The 17,404-nt window shown below is 38.3% G+C and overlaps 1 protein-coding gene across 1 annotated transcript; it reads right to left on the minus strand.

Annotated features, from left to right (window-relative positions):
• Positions 1–174: 174 nt before the first annotated feature.
• trpc1 (transient receptor potential cation channel, subfamily C, member 1) lies at positions 175–17,404 on the minus strand. The gene is made up of 13 exons (XM_028005292.1): positions 16,655–17,404; positions 16,015–16,169; positions 15,461–15,562; positions 15,134–15,336; positions 12,949–13,080; positions 12,445–12,640; positions 11,120–11,456; positions 8,877–9,016; positions 7,244–7,393; positions 3,489–3,682; positions 2,039–2,240; positions 1,567–1,761; positions 175–703 (listed from the first exon to the last, which is right to left on the minus strand). The coding sequence occupies exons 1-13, from the start codon at positions 16,818–16,820 to the stop codon at positions 476–478; spliced, it is 2,400 nt and encodes a 799-aa protein (XP_027861093.1). The 5' UTR covers positions 16,821–17,404; the 3' UTR covers positions 175–475.

Genomic DNA, 17,404 nt, shown 5'->3' on the forward strand with positions numbered 1-17,404 from the left:
GGCAAAGACATTAAGGAAAATAAGCTAATACACTTTTTAATCATGTTTATAGATCTTTTTAAAAAACTTCCCCCCCTCTACATCAGAGAGGGTGGAGTCCCAGCACACCCACTGCCTTTAAGTAAAATTATAAAGGAAACACCCTAGCTTTATCTCAGATTTTTAAGCAAGTCATCACCAAGAAAGTCCAAATCTTCCACAAATCTTTTATTTTTTTCCTGTTGAAAAGAATGGCTTTCTTTATTTACAAAGTAAAGGTTACATAGCTGAACAAAGAGGGGGCCTGAGTCTTGAGGCTTTGGTGAATACATATTTCCTTAATAAAGGTCCAGGTTTTAAAATTACCCCAGAGACTTCAAAGAGCAGAGTTATTGCACATGCTTGGGGGACTCCCAGTTAAACATGAAGCAAAGATTTTATCAAGAAGGAAGGAAGAGGAAAGAGTCTGCTTTTGTTTGTTCGTTTATTTTTTGCCTTAGCTCCTTGGGTAGAACATGGCGTATTTGGATGTCCGGAAGCCCAGCAGGTCCCTCATCTCGTTGCGAAATTTGGACAGGTCTTGGCGCAGGTCGTTCAGATTTTCCACCGTGGCTTGATCCATGCTCTGCATCTTCTGCCTGGTGGAGGTCAGGTAGCGGTGTACTAGACAGCACATGATCTTCTGGTAGTTCTCATCATGCTTCTGTTTCAGGTTCTTCCACTCCTGCAAGGTGACCACACTGATGGACTTCAGACTCATGGTGAGACATTGTGGAAACCATAGATATCTAGTTACAGTTTTCAATACCTTCAGAGGTCATGGTAAAAATAATGTGGACACTCTGTTAGCTCTACTGTAGTGTTTTAATATCTTTATAAAATCAAAGAGCATGACAAAATGTAAGGTCTGTGAAAAACTAAGTGCATCCGTTCTGCTTCTATATGGTGTAAGAGCAAAAATAGCGGCCATGTGCTACTTTAAATTAATGAAATACTCTTGATGATTAATTGATAAGAAGTTTAGTAAACTACTGAAATCTGTGTAGCCAGGTTTCTAACCTAGCAGAACAAGCCTAAGAATTTTGTAAAACTGTAAAACCACCCTAATTACTTAACCGTAGCACTCCTATAGCACTTGTAATAAATTGCTTACTACAAGAGGCATGCTAAAAAACACTCATTACAAGAAGGAAAGCACATATATTGACTTTCAGATTGAAGTCAATTTTGGCAATTTTTAAGCCCTACAATTTAGTTGGCTTTCTTTCTTAATATTTTTTATAACTAAAACCTCCATAAACTCTGTACAGGCAAAAATAATTGAGGCCCATCATCATTTTACAACAAAAAGGATAAGTTGCAAAAAGTGAAATACTTTCCTTATTCAGCACATTAAATGTCAAAATTCATGATGGTACAATTAGATAATGACTGAACAACTGAGCCTTATTTGAAAGGGTTGCCAAAAGTTATTTAAATTAGCAAATAGTATCTGAATAAACTTCCAGACTAAAGTAAATATGTTTGCTAAGAATGTAGGATGCTAAGTTTTATGATGACAGGCATGACTGTGATTAGCTTTCTCACCTTGAGACTGTTCTGTCTCTTCACTTTGCCCTTTGTAGTGTGAGAACAGATCCACTTCCTTAGGCTGGTCACCAGGTAGCAGACGGTTTTTGGTGAGGTTAGGACATTGAGAGGTGGGGGCAGGGTACACTTGTCGTCAAAGTAGCTGAGCCACAGTTTGGCCCGTGCAAACTTCCACTCCTTATCCTCATGATTCTACATAAAGCATAAAAAATTACCCTTCATTCTCTGAAGCTTTAACTTTTCAAGTGAAACTACCTTGTAAAAGCAAAATCACCAGTTTAATCTAATAAGACTCAAACAATTATTCAAAGAACAAACAAAGAAATCATTTGCCATCTGTCAAGCATTTCAGGGTGACTTGAAGCCACATCTATTATTAACAGTAAGTGAAAGCAGATGCTGCTTTCAGCTCTGAGATTAACTCAAATTGCTTCAGACAACTGCTGAGCCAAATGATGTTTAAACTTACAGCAATTTGTCTGAAACTTTTATGGAGCATGGCCACGAGCAGTTTGGTCAGCACGATAACCACCACGATGTTGTAGGTGCCTATGATCAGGGCACCAACAAAGGAGCGCAGCTCCTCTGTGTAGCTGATGCGGGTGACGAAGAGCGCGACGTGCGCCAAGGAGAAAATGTACCAGAACAGAGCATAGCAGGTCCCCATAAACCTGGAAAATAGAAGACAATAGTACATAAATACAAGTATGGCTGCCGGCCAAACATCTGGCACTTATGCAACTGCTTGTACACTTTTAACCTAGCTATAAATTCCAACTCTGTAGCCATCATTGAAAGCTGCAGGGTGGATGTGAACCAGTGTGTTGGAATCACTTTTGTAGTGGAAAGAAAGGTGTGGTTTTAATTTAGAACCTAAGTGCTTAAAAGTGACAGAAAAAAATACTTTTTAACCTCAGCTTCAAAGCATAAAATATAAATAAATCACATCCTTTTTATTTCTGGCTGTTTATAACAGAAAGGCAGTACGATAGATGGCCATCTGGAATCTGAAGGTGCAATTGCCTGTTATCTTTAAAAAAAAATACTGTTTTTCCAACAAAAAATGACCTTAGTAAGGGGAATATGACAAAGCGATGGATGGTCACTTAATGTCAAGAGAAATAATGCACCAGACTCCACACTTTTCCCAAGAAAGTAAATGGGTTTAAGAGGTCAGATACCAAAGGCAGTCTCTCTGTTTAAAAACACTTATTGTCCCAATAATATGAGACAACTGGAATATTAGAATCTACAAAAATACAGCACAGAACTGAGGGACAGCAGTCAGACCATTAAGGTGACCAAATGCACTGTTTCTGACCATAAAGTTCATTAAGTGAAAAAAATACATAGTATACAATATTCCTTTAACTTTTGTACATATGTAGAAAGGTGAGGATTTTCATCTGGAGCAGAAATTACATTGCTCAGCTGCCAGAAATACATATTGTTTTCATTTGAAACTGTTAGAAATTACAGGTAATGAGTGCCATTTACACCCCTGGTTTGGGTGTTAGTCATTTAGCTTTCCAACCCGCAGCTTGTTTGCCTGAACTTCCTCAACTTCACTGGAAAAACTGGCAAATAAACCACAACTTTTTAACAACACATTGGAGTAGGAGTCTTTGGTATCACTACTTTCCTTTTTAGTGGACACAGCATGGATATCTGATTTTGGACATTTAACAGCTGGAAATAATTTTTGGAAATTATGATACATATCCCCTTTTTCAATGTTAAGTTCTCTGGATAATTTCAACCATAAATAGGAATATATACAAAATACTAGCTAATCTAATAGTTGTGCATACACAATGAATCTTGCATTGTATTTGTTCTTCAGTATAATTTTAATATCTCTTAATGAGCAATTTTAATAGTAATCATTGTCTTAAAAATTGCTTTACGTTTGCACATACGTGTGAAACGCATCGTTGCTCTGTTGCTGGCAGAAGATGCCCTCACAGTCCTTGGTTTGCTTAATCTGGTCCTTTGTGTCTTTAGCATGGTCTTTTCCATAGAGCTGGGTCAGCCCAATGGTGAAGGAGAATAACACAAGCAGGAAGAGGCCCAGAAACTTTCCAAACTCCTGCAGCATCTGACCCATGGAAATCTGTGGGACATTAATATGTCATTCCAGTGCTGGTAACACAGGTCAGTCAAAGAAATATAATACAACAGTGTTATTGTAACCTTTAGTTTTACATGCTAGAATCAATAAATAGAAGTACGCCTGTCTCTACATAAATATTAATGACCAGAGATGAACCAATTAAGTTTTTCCAGGCCAATACCGATTTCTGGTATTCAATGTGCCAATTCATAGTTTTTCCCCAATAACACTAGAACTGTAACACATTTGAAACAACACATAAACACACACACACACACACACACACACACACACACACACACACACACACACACACACACACACACACACACAAAAAGAAAAAAATCGCTGTGGGTTTGTTTACAGAAGGAGAAGTTTTAAATCCAACAGAAAATGATTTGTTTGTCAAAGCATATGCCCCCAATCTTTATCTGACTTTTATTTAGTGAAAATAAATGCAAAAAAGCACACAGAGTGGGTTGATGTGCTCACATACCAGAAATAATGTGAGTTCCTTATTTTGATGCTTTTAATTAGAAGAAGAAAAGTAAATATTTGACATGATAATCACAAATCAAAGCTAATAAAGGAAAAAATATTATTTTGGTCTCTGGCTAATTAATTGATGTACGTCGGGAATAGAGTAGACAGAATAGAATAAAATAGAATAGAATACCATAAGACAAGTACTAATAAACAATATAAACAATTGTATATACAACAAGTACATATTTACAATGCATGTAGGCCAAGAAGGATTACTCAGGCATATAAAGCAAAAAACAAATAAAAACACTGCTCCACAGGAAGCTAAGCAGGATGTTCTGATCCATCTTTACTACTTTATGTACCCTGGTTGCCTATTTTTACATCTTTATTTTTGCAAAGCACAAGTGTTCACACAGGGAAGTGGAAAAACAGCTGGGAAGCTCTGGGTCCTGTGTATATGAGGGAAAACAAAGGGACAGAAAATGTCCTCAAAGGTTACTGGAAGCCTGCTATTTCTAAATCTATGTGGCCTTATCGGTTAGAAAGGATGCTCAAACAAACAAGCTTGTCACCGTAACAACATCACAAGCCTACAGTGTTTCCAGAGTGACCGCTCTGCCTGCACCGCGGGGTGAATGATGACCAGCGTGTTTGAGCAGAAGGGTAGGTCTGTTAGCATGATTTGTTCTCTTGTCATATATAAATTCCCCAGCCACTATGTACACGGGTGATTTAAGAGCTGAGTTGAGGTTGTACCCTTCCTTGGCAAACATGACATAAAGCCCAGTTTAGTAACCGTACAAACAGAGCCCGGATGTAATTGCCCCTAACATTAACTGAAAAGGCTTAATGTGTAGCTCAAACACTGCCAAATACAGTTTTCCTGTTTAAATATTAAAGTTTTATGGCAATCCTAGTAGAAAAAGTAGAAAAAGAAAATAAAAAATGAAGGCATCAATATAAAGGGGTATTGGTGATGGGTGAATACTGTAGTTGAAAATTCAACTATTTTAAAACTTGTCAAGACATATATTTTTTTGGAAGGGTCATTAAGTTCTTGTGGTTCAAGACAAAATTTATTTAGCAGGAGGCAAAAAAAAAATCTTTTTGGTATGGTATGGGTTGCAGACCCCTGTCTTAGATGCTATCTCCATACCCACGGTGTTCAGGAGATATGCCAGGAGGTTGCCATCAAAACGGTGAAGGTGTGAAGTTTGCTAAACTCTATTGGGACTTTAACTGGAACTGTGTGCCTTGCTTGAGACTAAGACAACCTTTTAAGCACAAACACTCCATGTGGGCCAGCTGTAAAACAAACAAATATATGTGTTAAAGCACTCCACTGTTAAGTACAACGGAAGATCAGTGACAATGTGGGTGTGTTTGTTTTCTAGAGGCCCTGAGAATCTTGTTATTGTGCATGACATAAGCCGTCTGAATGGGTGTACTTGTATTTTCCTAACTTTTTCAGTCTGCAATAAAACAGCATTTTGTCTAGGCTTTTTGCACACCAGTGTTACTTGTAAGTTTGGAGGAACATCTCCATACAACACCATAAAATACACACAAAGAAGAACAGGATGTTTCAGTGTGAATATTGGCAATTTTTACAGTACATTTTCTTTTACTACTTACAATGTAATCTCCCCCCAGCAATTACTCAGAACCCTATTAAAATAAGATATATTGCATAGCTAGGCTACAGCTTGTGTTTGTACTCTCAAGTGCATTCCTGTATGGAGTTAACCATCAGGTATGATGGATTAATACTGTCAGTGAGGTTAAGTCTGAGCCGCGAGCAAGCTCAACACACATCCAATCATCCTTTCCAAACTCAGCACGGGGGGGAAGTATGACTGCAACCCCCATAATCATGAGTCACTGTCTGCATGGAAAAGGGAGATGTCTGGGTGTGGCTGAGTGGAAGACTGTCTCGGTCAGATATCATGAGAGTGCTGAAATGTGTGGGGGGGTGCACATTTGTTGAGAGAGGTGTGTCTGCCATGTGAGTACAGCGTCTGTTTCCAGAGCTAATCATTTTTCCATCCTGCCAGGCCACGTGTTGATGCATGAGTGAGGCAGAAAGACGGGGAAGAGATGAAGCAGAAAGGCAAAAGAGATTTAAGCTGGAACCTGCATGTTTACTGCTTGCAGTGGGGAATTAAGTGTTTATTATCCAACCACAAATTGTAACCAAGACTTAATGACAGGAAGCTGTTCATAGAAATATGTCAGTGCATACCTGAGGACTGCTTTACGTAACACAGAACACACACACATAATGGGGAGAAAATAAAACTCTAGACACCCAGATGAAATCTGGACACTGGTTGTTTTTGTAAATCTTCCAAGAAGGCAATGTTATGATTTAAGATCAGGGAGCACAGATGGCCCTGAAATAACAGGAGAGAATGAGTGGAAAACGTAAAATCCAGACTTCACACGCTGATGCTTAGATTTTAGTTGTTTTAATCAGAGCAATTGTACTGCTAAAAAGTTTACAGATTTCCACTGAAAACTAGCAAGACTAATGAAACTAATTAAAGTTTTCATGGACGGAAAAATGTGTTGAACGCTTTTTGTTTGACTCTAACTTACAGTGCCTTGAGAAAGTATTCTCAACCATTGGACTTATATATATACTGTATATATATATATATATATATATATATATATATATATATATATATATATATATATATATATATATATATATATATATGTGTGTTCAGACACATTCAGACACATACATATATATATATAATATATAAATAACAATTTGTGAAGGTTTAGTACGGTTTAGTATGCTGAGTAATTTTATTAACAAACAGGAAAAAAATCATCCTCTACAAAAATTCTATGTGCTTCTACTTAATGCCTATGACGATGGTATCAGACAGAATAGCACAGCTGGTGTGATATTTAGAGTGGGCTTGCCCTCAAGTTATCACATTAACAGAGAGCGGAAGAGAGTGGGCGATGTGATCGTCTGTCTGCGCAAGTGTGACAAAAATATAATAAAAAAAGAAAAAACAAAGTAGCTTCATAATCCTTACATAAGTGCTTGCTAACCTGCAGTGGCCCCAGAATGGAGCTGGTGGTGTACATGAAGAAGAGTCTCAGGTAACTCAGAACATTGGCGAAGGCGAAGAGGCCCTCAGCAACCAGGATGGGATGGAAGGCGTCCCAGTTCTTCCTCTCTGTGTCTGGATCATTTTTGAACTGCAGATCAAGGAAAAACTGTCTTAAAGTTGGAAACTTGTGTCAGGAACATTTCAGTGCTTTGAAATCCTAAACCACAGATAGTTTTAGCACAAATAATAAGTCCGTCTTGGGGCAACATTGATCTTATAAACAGGACAACGTGGAGTTTTGGCACCCCTTGAAAATGTGCAAGGAGCCTGTGTAGAAAAATCAAATTTTTTATTTGAGTATACTTACTCAGTTGGGGGAAAAAATTTCAATAAAAAAACCAGAAAAAAAAGCAACACTTTGCTTTTGATTAGGGTATATTGATTTTTTTTTTCAACAATCCAATATTTTTTGTTTTAGAGGGAATCCATGATATCACACAGAGACATATTCCTGTTAGCCACTGGCTTGGACGAGGACCCATAATTTTCTCCCACACACAGTGAGGAGAATAATAAGGGAGAGAAAAAAGATTACCATTAGTTAACTCTTTTCTCAGAAATATTACAACTATTGATGAGATCCTTGTAAAGCTGTCGTCTGATTAGAGCTCTTTAACTGGTTGGCTACATCCAGCCTCCACTCTCCTCCCTTCCTGGTCCATTAAGGAAACATAAATAATCTACTGTGTCAATGAGTGCTGTTGCTTTGCACAGATCTGTTCATGATGAATGGTACTGCTGTTTGCTTCCACTTGGTGGCAGTCTCAAAATTAAACAGAGCAAAATAACCCTGATGCAGGCAATTCTTGTTAATGTGGGTGTTGTTGGTGGTGACCCTTTTACTTAACCTAATTGTTTAAAATAATATGAATATTTTTTATTCAAAAAATAAAACCTGAAATCTAGAGGATAACAGACCCTGCTCAACGCAGAAAGAAAACCAAACATGGATGCTAGAGCATAACAGGACTGAAGCACAGGGAAAATGATAAGGCTAGATCAATGCTCCAGGTACTTTTTTCTGATCAAGGGAGGATTTGATTTGTTCAGTAAATAAGCAAAAAGCAATCTCTGGAGTTTATGTTTTGCTCTGGAACATCCTAAATAATGAAGGACACAATTTGGGCCAGACAATTGAAACTTTGGACACAGTTCAATGTTCCAACAGAACAACAATCCCAAGAATGCATTAAAACTTGTTATTAAGTTGTCATAGCTGCGTAAAATTAAGGTTCTGGAATGGCTACAACATTAATCCCATTCAAAATGTGTGGACTTAAAAAACAAATCCCTGATAGAAAGGTTACCTATTTAAAAGTTTTGGCATTTGACAGTGGTCGAATATCTATCCAGAATTTAGCAACTTTTGCACTCAAATCTTCTTGTTGAAAATCGTTGACATTGTTCATAGTACAGTCTCATTAATCTTATAAAAATAGCACTAAAATAAATAATTAATACCCAGAAATTATCAGAATTGATTTCATTATGACTGAAAAATTCCAAGCAGAACTATTTCTATTGATCTTAGCTATGTTTTCAATGTAAAAAACAATGTAATGTGCTATTACCTTGCTATGAGCAACTATTTTAAGAGTGAAGGTTGCCAGGTAGAGAGAATTCATCACAAAACTCAGTTGGTTCCTGGACTCTTCCAGAAAGTCTTCCAGCCCTTCGTACCACAAACGTTTCACGTCCGACCACACCATTCCTACAAGGGTGCAGAAATTGACCATCAGATACACTCACATAACAGACACACTGATTTTTGCAGCTATGTGGAACATATTCAGATTAACCATAAGTCATCTCTCATACTCAGATATAGGAGACACAAGGTGAATGAGATGCAAAAATTGGTATTTAAAGAGAAGAAAAATGTGTGTCCAGTGGTATTTAGGGAACCGTGTGGCATTTAATAAAAATGGGAAGTAGCTTTCTTCAGAAAAAAAATAATAAATCCATTAGTTCTGCATGTAAACAGGTTATAAAAACAGCCAATGTGTAATTATTCTATACTGTGATTCAGAGATGACTTATCTGTCAGGGGTTTTAAAAGGAAGCCAGCAAAGAAGTGACAGCTTTTGGCACAGAAAACCCTAATAGCTGTTTCTTCACCCACTCATTGTGTTTGAGAAATGAGACACACAAACACAACATGAGAAACATTAAGACACATTCATGCAGCCAAGTGCAAAGGCACACACACTCTTACAGCATCTGATTTCTCCATTAATGGGAGGCAACTGGCTCAAGGGAGAAGGAGAAATACGAGAAGATGGGTGCAGCAGGAGACAAACAGCGAACAACAAAGAGCAGAAAAAATAATTGCTGGGTGTAAAGATCAAACTCATGCAGGGAGTTTGATAGCTGCTCACATCCTGCTAACAAAATATTTTAGAGAAGGGCAATCATGGACACTTCTTTTCTATTTGCCTAACAGAGAATGTTGTATTAATGCAACCTAATTCCTGGTGTGCAGATCACATCTTTTGAAATGACAAATACTCAACCTGATCTCTGATGTTCTTTTGCAATAGATAAAGAATTATTTCACCTCTGTGGAACACATGTAGAACCCAATTTCACTTTTTTGTCGTGACTCCACTGACGTCAAATTGAAAACGTCCCAACATCCATTTCTATAACATTTAACAAATTAATCTCACTGCTTCTTCTACAGAATTCTATTACCTGTCAGGTGCTGTTAATAGAATGATTTATCAACCAAACGGTGAGCGGAATGAGACCTACAGCACAATGAGCTGGGGGAAAAAAAGCAGGATTTTACAGCCACTTACAAACATCCCAGCAAGAAGCCAGAGCCATTAACGAGACCCAAAGTGCATGATGATAATGGCTTCTTGGCAGACGGGAAAGGTAGGGAGGGAGGTTGCTCTCCAGAGACGGTCCATTTATAAATGTGACTTTTTAGCTGCCTCTGATAAGCAAGTAGGGGGATGTAATTTTGGTGTCTTGCATAAATATTCATGCTGCAAGAGCTGGAAATCTTTTACTTTTCTAAATGTGTATAATGCATTTTATTAGGACATAATGTGATGGACCAAAATAAAAGTAGAGGGAAAATAACATGTTTTGCAACTGTGGCGTGCAGTTGAATTGAGAGCCCTGATAGTCAGTAATTTACTAACTGCTGGTTTGTAGCTACAGCTGCCCTGGGGCAGATTGACAGAGGCGAGGCTGCAAAATTGCGGCCATGCGACTGTCATGACTCGTTGGTGTTAGTCGGCCCTTCTGACCAACACCAGCTGGCAAGTTGGGTGAAGTATCTTGCCCAGGGAGACAAATTACGAGGGTGGGCAGACTGTGAATCGAACCGGCAATCCTCCCTCGTCCCTATTTGTCTATTAGCTTTGCAAAAATTTAAATAGTTAGATGTTGTCAAATTTTCTTTGCAAAATAATTACTACTCTGTCAGATTAGTGTTTATGAACATCAGTTTTAGTGACTCGATTTGTGTTCGGACTTTGAATAGACCATTCAAGCCCATGATTACAAGCCCATGATTATTTTTCCTGCGGTAAGCTGAATCTTTCTTGAAATCTAAGACCTGTTGCATCCTCTAACAGATCTCCTTCCATCTTCTCATCAACAGCTCTGACCAGCCTACTTATTCTTGGCAAGAAAAGCATCCCTACAGCATGATGCTGCCACCACCGCTTTTCAACATGTAGATTATGTCCAGGGTGATGTTCACCATTAGTTTTTCTCTACACATTTTAGACCTCTTTTGTTTGTTATGTATTCATACCAAACCACACCTAATGCATCCTTCATCAGATAGATACCTTACCTATGATCCAGAGGATCAGCAGGTAATCAATCATCTCAAGTGCGGGGCCCATCGTGTTCTTCTTGCCCTCATTGTAGACCAGAGAATACAGGTTGAGCAGCAGCAGAAAGGTGAAATAGGAGGCGCTGTGGATGATGAACTTCACAAACGGCGTATGGATTATCTGGCCGACTCGGGAGCGGGGCACCAGCAGGTAGCACACAGAGAGGAGCGGCCAGAGCAGCGCCAGGCTCAGGACCGTGCCCATCTTCAAACAGGTGTGCTTCCGTCGGTAGCTGGCCATCTCTCCGAACCAGACGGTGTTGAGGAACTGCTGACAGTTGGACTGAGCCACAAACTGTAAAGATGGACAACACAGGAATTGACAGAAATAAGAAGAAATACATTATTATTAATAATAATAATAATAATAATAATAATAAAATTATATATATATAAGACTGCTTTATAAAGTATCATTTTTATTCTTATTTACAACTATGCTTAACTTTGTGTCAATCAATCACGTTAAACCCCAATGAAATATTGTTATATTCAATTAATTACATGTGTTCTCTGATTTAAAGCACCTTTTGAAAATAACAAGCTAGTATTAAACTTACTTTTCATTAAGCCCATAGTTCTGTATTAAAATATATTTTTTAATTGGTCTGATTAAATATTATAATTTTAATGTCATGTTTTCATTAGCTGTAAGAGGAAAATCATCATAATTAACAGCAATAAAGGCTTGAAAACACCAGCCTGTGTGTAACTATTAATCTACGTAATGTGTTTCACTTAGTGAATTAAGTCACTGAGATAGATGAAGTTTTCAATAATATTCTAATTTCTTGATTATGGCTACATACACAACTTTGAGAGTGTAAGAAAATATAAAAAAACATTTAAGAAGTGTAAATATGTTTACAAGGCACTACAAGTTTAGCATTTTTTTCTCATACTACATAAAAAGCTATTAAAATATATATATTTTTCTCACTGATTCTTATGTACTTATTTCTCGTGTGCAGCTTTATATATAACTGTGTTAATGTTTTATTCTAAAGTAGGAGGCACTGGGCTGCTAGCTGTACAATACAAGGTACATTTTTCATACAGAACCTTGCAGGCTTAAATCATTTAGCAGCTTCAAACTTAGACTATCTTTGACTGCTGTTGCCTTAAGGAGGAACTTTAAACTGCCAAACTTTTGTTCCCTAAAGACAAGTCCACAACGTGCTGCTGTAGAGAGCATAAATATGACAGCAAGTACAGTACAGGAGATAAATAACAAAAGTAATAAAACCTGTAAGCTTTGGAGTTACAGACTTTCTCTAGCCTACCTCTTTTTGGTTGTACTTGATGGCTAGCTTAAGCCGGCTAAGGTTCATGCGCTCCTCCAGCAGGCCCCTCTTGTCAACATGATCTTCACTGGAGGTGTGATTGAGAATCACTTCCAGCTCTCGAGAGTTTCGAGCCTGAGCCAGAAGATCCTTGGCAAACATTTTGCACTGTTTCGCCAGTTCTTCGTAGTCATTCCTACAGTAGAGATTGGTCTTTAAACATATCCTGTTCAGTTCTATAGCTTATTATAGCATCATTGTTTATGCTGTAGGGAGAGACCTGCACAGATTTTACTTTAAAATTCCATAGTTTTGTAGACTGAAGTAACAGATAGGCCCTGCTAGGAGAACATTACTCACAGAAGTAACAGTGTTATTTAACTATTTTTTAAAGGATAAATCCAAAAGTGAAAGATGAATTTATGGCAATTTATGGCTGGACAAATTACCTGAGAGTTGAAAAGATTGACAGAGAGACGGCTAATGAGTAAATAATATTTTCACCTGAATTCAACCTCGACAAGGCTGAGCTCCTTCAGGTCTGCGCTAAGCTCAAATGCTCGTAGTATGGGGTCCTCCTCGGTCAGCATGATAAGAGAGGGGCTCGCCAGGCAGCGATAGATGTCGAGTCGGAACCTGAAGGACAAAGTTTTATTTAAAAAAAAAAAGAAAAGAGGATTGAAGTTGCCTCAAAATTAGAATTCAACTGAAACAGCACATAGCCAATACTAGGGCACATGTTGTATAAACTAATTAAAGTTCATTAATTCTGTGTAACTGCTTTGGTGTGCAATTACATATCATAGTTGCTTATTTAGGAAAATAAAAACAAAGGTCATATAAAATGAAGGAAAACAACAAAAAACCTCCAGTAACTACTGTGACATAATTTACTACAGCTGTATTTTCCAGTCAGCCTAACTACATGAATATGGTAAAAGAAAATACCTCCGATGAACATTAAAAACAAGTTGCAGTTTTGGATAAACCTGCTGTTGAATGTCAGATCTGGTAAAAACAAATATATATTAAACTTTACAACAAATAGTTGTTTTGGTAAATCCCTTTCTTCACTGCAGTTCTCAAACAGAACATTTTAGAGGTTTTGTTTATTGTCCCCCTCAAAGTGCATGGTGGGAAGATAAATATGGGTTGTTGTAAAATGTTAATCACTGTTCCAGTTATTTCACTTTCCAGATTACTGCTTTGGCTGGAAATAGGAAGGAAAGTTTAGGTAAGTGGCTGTTTTATTTTAGCCATTTGCTGACTTTTGAAGGTCAAGTATCTAACTGAAGACCAGCAGGAATCCTTTTAATTAAAATATATATATATATATATATATATATATATATATATATATATATATATATATATATATATATATATATATATATATATATATTTTTTTTTTATATATATATATCTCTCTGTCAATATATATATATATATATATATATACAGTACAGACCAAATGTTTGGACACACCTTCTAATTAAAATGGGTTTTCTTTATTTTCATGATAAGGCAAGAAATCCCACTTATTAACCTGACAGGGCACACCTATGAAGTGAAAACCATTTCAGGTCACTACCTCTTGAAGCTCATCAAGAAAATGCAGAGTGTGTGCAAAGCAGTAATCACAGCAAAAGGTTGCTACTTTGAAGAAACTAGAATATAAGGGGTATTTTCAGTTGTTTTACACTTTTTTGTTTAGTGCATATTTCCACATGTGTTATTCATAGTTTTGATGCCTTCAGTGTGAATCCACAATGTCAATAGTCATGAATATAAAGGAAACTCATTGAATTAAAAGGTGTGTCCAAACCTTTGGTCTGTACTGTATATATGGCATTTTTCCATAAAAATGCTTATTCAAAGTGAGATTATGCTACTGCAATAAAATATGGATTGATTTTTACACATCTTTACTAGATGTTCCAATAAATGTGGATGGTGTAATATTTGTAATTTTAAATCATTGCATGTGAAAAAAATGGCCATTGGAAGAAGTTAAAGATCTTAATAGCAGACTTTATGAAGATGACAAAGAAAGGATGCAGTAAGACTGGCGATCAGCATGAAATTTGCTGAGCTACAGATGCATCAGTTGTTATAATGTTACAGCACCAACCATAGTCCTGCTACAAATGCTTCAAAACTAAATGTTAAGGCTCAACTTTCCCAACAATCAGAAATATGCATTGAATAAAATAAACAGTCGCTTGAGCTGAACCTGCTTAAAGCTCTGTGTTGCTTGGCAGAGAAGCCACACATTGATTCATTTAGACCGCTGCGTGGGACAGAAAATAAAATTGCCCAGCAAAATAACTCAGTGAAATCACATCTTTCAATCCAAGATGGAATCCGAAAGCAAAACATATCAATTCCCCTGGGGAAAACACAGTGGTTTTCTTTCCTTATGCTTAAGTTAGACTTGAAATCTCTTTTACATGTCAGAGTAAAACAACTACATAATACAAATACTAAATGCTGTCTCTTGCTAAGCAGAAAAAGTGACACATTGCATCAGTAATCCTCTGTGTCGACAGACATAAAACAATTAAAAGTGCAGCTAAATGCATTCCTGCTACACATTTTCTATAAATGATTGCCTTGCATACAACAAGCTATCATGAAAACCACTTTATGACATGTTTTAATAGCTATAAGTCACTGCATTAGCATGTACCTGGAGTGCCTTAAGCTGTCCTTCTTGTTTTTAGCATTGCACAGCATGCACTCGCAGCCTACAGCGTGAGGCCGAGGGAGGGAGATATCCTGTTTTAGCAGCATGGTGAGGATCTCATAATTATTTCTGTGTGCTGCCAGGATTACAGGAGCCACATCCATGGTGGTGGAGTACTCTGGGTTCTGGATCCGCTGCATCAGTTTCTGAAGAGCACAGCAAGCAAGTATTAAAAACTTTTAAAAAGAAGAAAAAAAAAGACATGCTGTCGTACTTGGTTATTTGAGTCTGAAAAGATGTTTTAAACACCTGCAATAAGAAGGGACTTACAGCAATAGAGGGCTTGGAGGAGCGTCTTGGTCTGTGGTTGAGGAGGATGTCCACAGCACCCACCACCTCCGAGTCTATGGCCACAAGCAAGGCATCTGTGGCCTTCCAGAAAAACAATTTTAGAAAAAAGAGGGGAAAAAACCCCCCAAAAAGCAGGCAGAGTGAAAGAAAAAGATAAAGTGCTTTGCTAAAGTACTCACACCATTTACCGGCTTTTCACATGTAACCTACCTATTTGAAAAATACCTCATTTAAACTGGTTGCAGATAATTTCCAGACATTGCCAAAGGAAGTTATTTATAGGATCTATAACTTTGATTGGACATGAAATTTACCTGAGAGTGTTATTCCAAAGAAGGTTTGCTATCAGCCATTTGCAAGTTAAATATAAAGGGTGAATAACTACCAAAAAAAGAATAGTTATCCAAGCACATTGATATTTGTGTTAAATAGGATCTATAAAAAAATCTTAATTACAATATAAAATATACAAAGAACTCTAGTATAGATTCAGTGACATGCAAAACAACATTTGCAGGTCATTTCTGACATACCTGGCAGCCGTGCTCGAGCAGAAGCTGCAGAATGTCCAGGTTTTCGTTCTCGATAGCGATGGTCACCGCATCCCGGCCCAGCACATCCACAGAGTTGACGTTGAGCTCCCCGTGGCGGTTCTCCTCCAGCAGCTTCTTCACCATGTAGTAGTCACCTAAGAAGACAAAATTGTTCATAAAACTCACAAGTGGCTTTCAAGTGATTCTTTCGAAGATGTTTAAGGAGACGCCTCCAGACCTCAGCAGTAGTTACAAGGAGAGTGGAGAGACAGAACAGGAAGCAGCCTCCTAAATCTTTGCTTAACAATAACATCTCCCTCAAAGCAGAGTAACAGTTTCTCCGCTGTGTTTACAGAGGCTTTATATGGTGAATTTGTGAACTTATCAATGACTCGTTGAGAATGCCCATGCCTCTGTGCTATTTGACCTGCGTTTAACACATCAGCTTCATCTCCTTGTTAGGAGCTGTGGAGACTCAGCAGATGAATCCTGTAACATGCAGACAGTTACACATCTAGGCCCCCTGCTTTACGGATTATGTTCTACTGCTGGCCTGACTGCATCACTGCAGGTAAATACGAGCTTCTAGGACATGACAAGCCTAACATAGCTCAAAAGGGGGAATAAAAGATGGGCGAACCTTTCTCGCATGCCAGCAGGAAGAGCTTCTCGTCCAGCGTCGTCTCCTCTTTCACTTCTCTCACGTCTTTCAAGGCCAGGAATTTGTCGGGGGAGGAGGTGTCCGTGCCCTGGTACAGAGCTGCCATTACGACGGAGAGCGAGTACGGCCAAGCACTGATGTGCATCCCACTAGAAAGCTGCGACCATCACACGAGAAAGCCCGTCATCATCATTGTCACTATTATGTGTGGCTGGACAGTGGAGGAATCCTTCCCGAAGCGAGTCGCAGCAGAACGGAGGCAGGTTTACAGCGTCGTCATCAGGAGAAACCTTCATGTGTGGTCAACACACTCCCGAGGCGTTGCGTTTTCTTTAATGCGTCTAAATACAACCTCCTGCTACCGAGTATCCGACCTCAGACTCGATTAAACTGGATTAACGGAGTCAAATGTCTGCGTACGCCAAGAAAAACAAAACTGTCATTCCTTTCGCCGTGTTTACACGCACCATCTTCTGTCCCACATCGCAGGTTTGCTTATGGGATCTTTTTGGTCCTGATGCTGCCGCCGAGGACGCTACTGCGCATGTTTCCTCCTCCGAGTCGCATGCTCTTCCTCCGTGCACGCGCAGCGCCGTGTGTGACTCAGAATTACGTAACAGTGCCGCTTTGTGTACTGTTTGTGCTGACCGTAAAGGCTGTGCAGAGGCAGACTTAATCTGTTATGCAGCAAAAAGCGCACAATGCTACAAGTTATTTACAGAGCTTCGC

This window comes from Xiphophorus couchianus, chromosome 21 (genome assembly GCF_001444195.1).
Source record: "Xiphophorus couchianus chromosome 21, X_couchianus-1.0, whole genome shotgun sequence".
NCBI classification, from domain to species: Eukaryota; Metazoa; Chordata; class Actinopteri; order Cyprinodontiformes; family Poeciliidae; genus Xiphophorus; species Xiphophorus couchianus.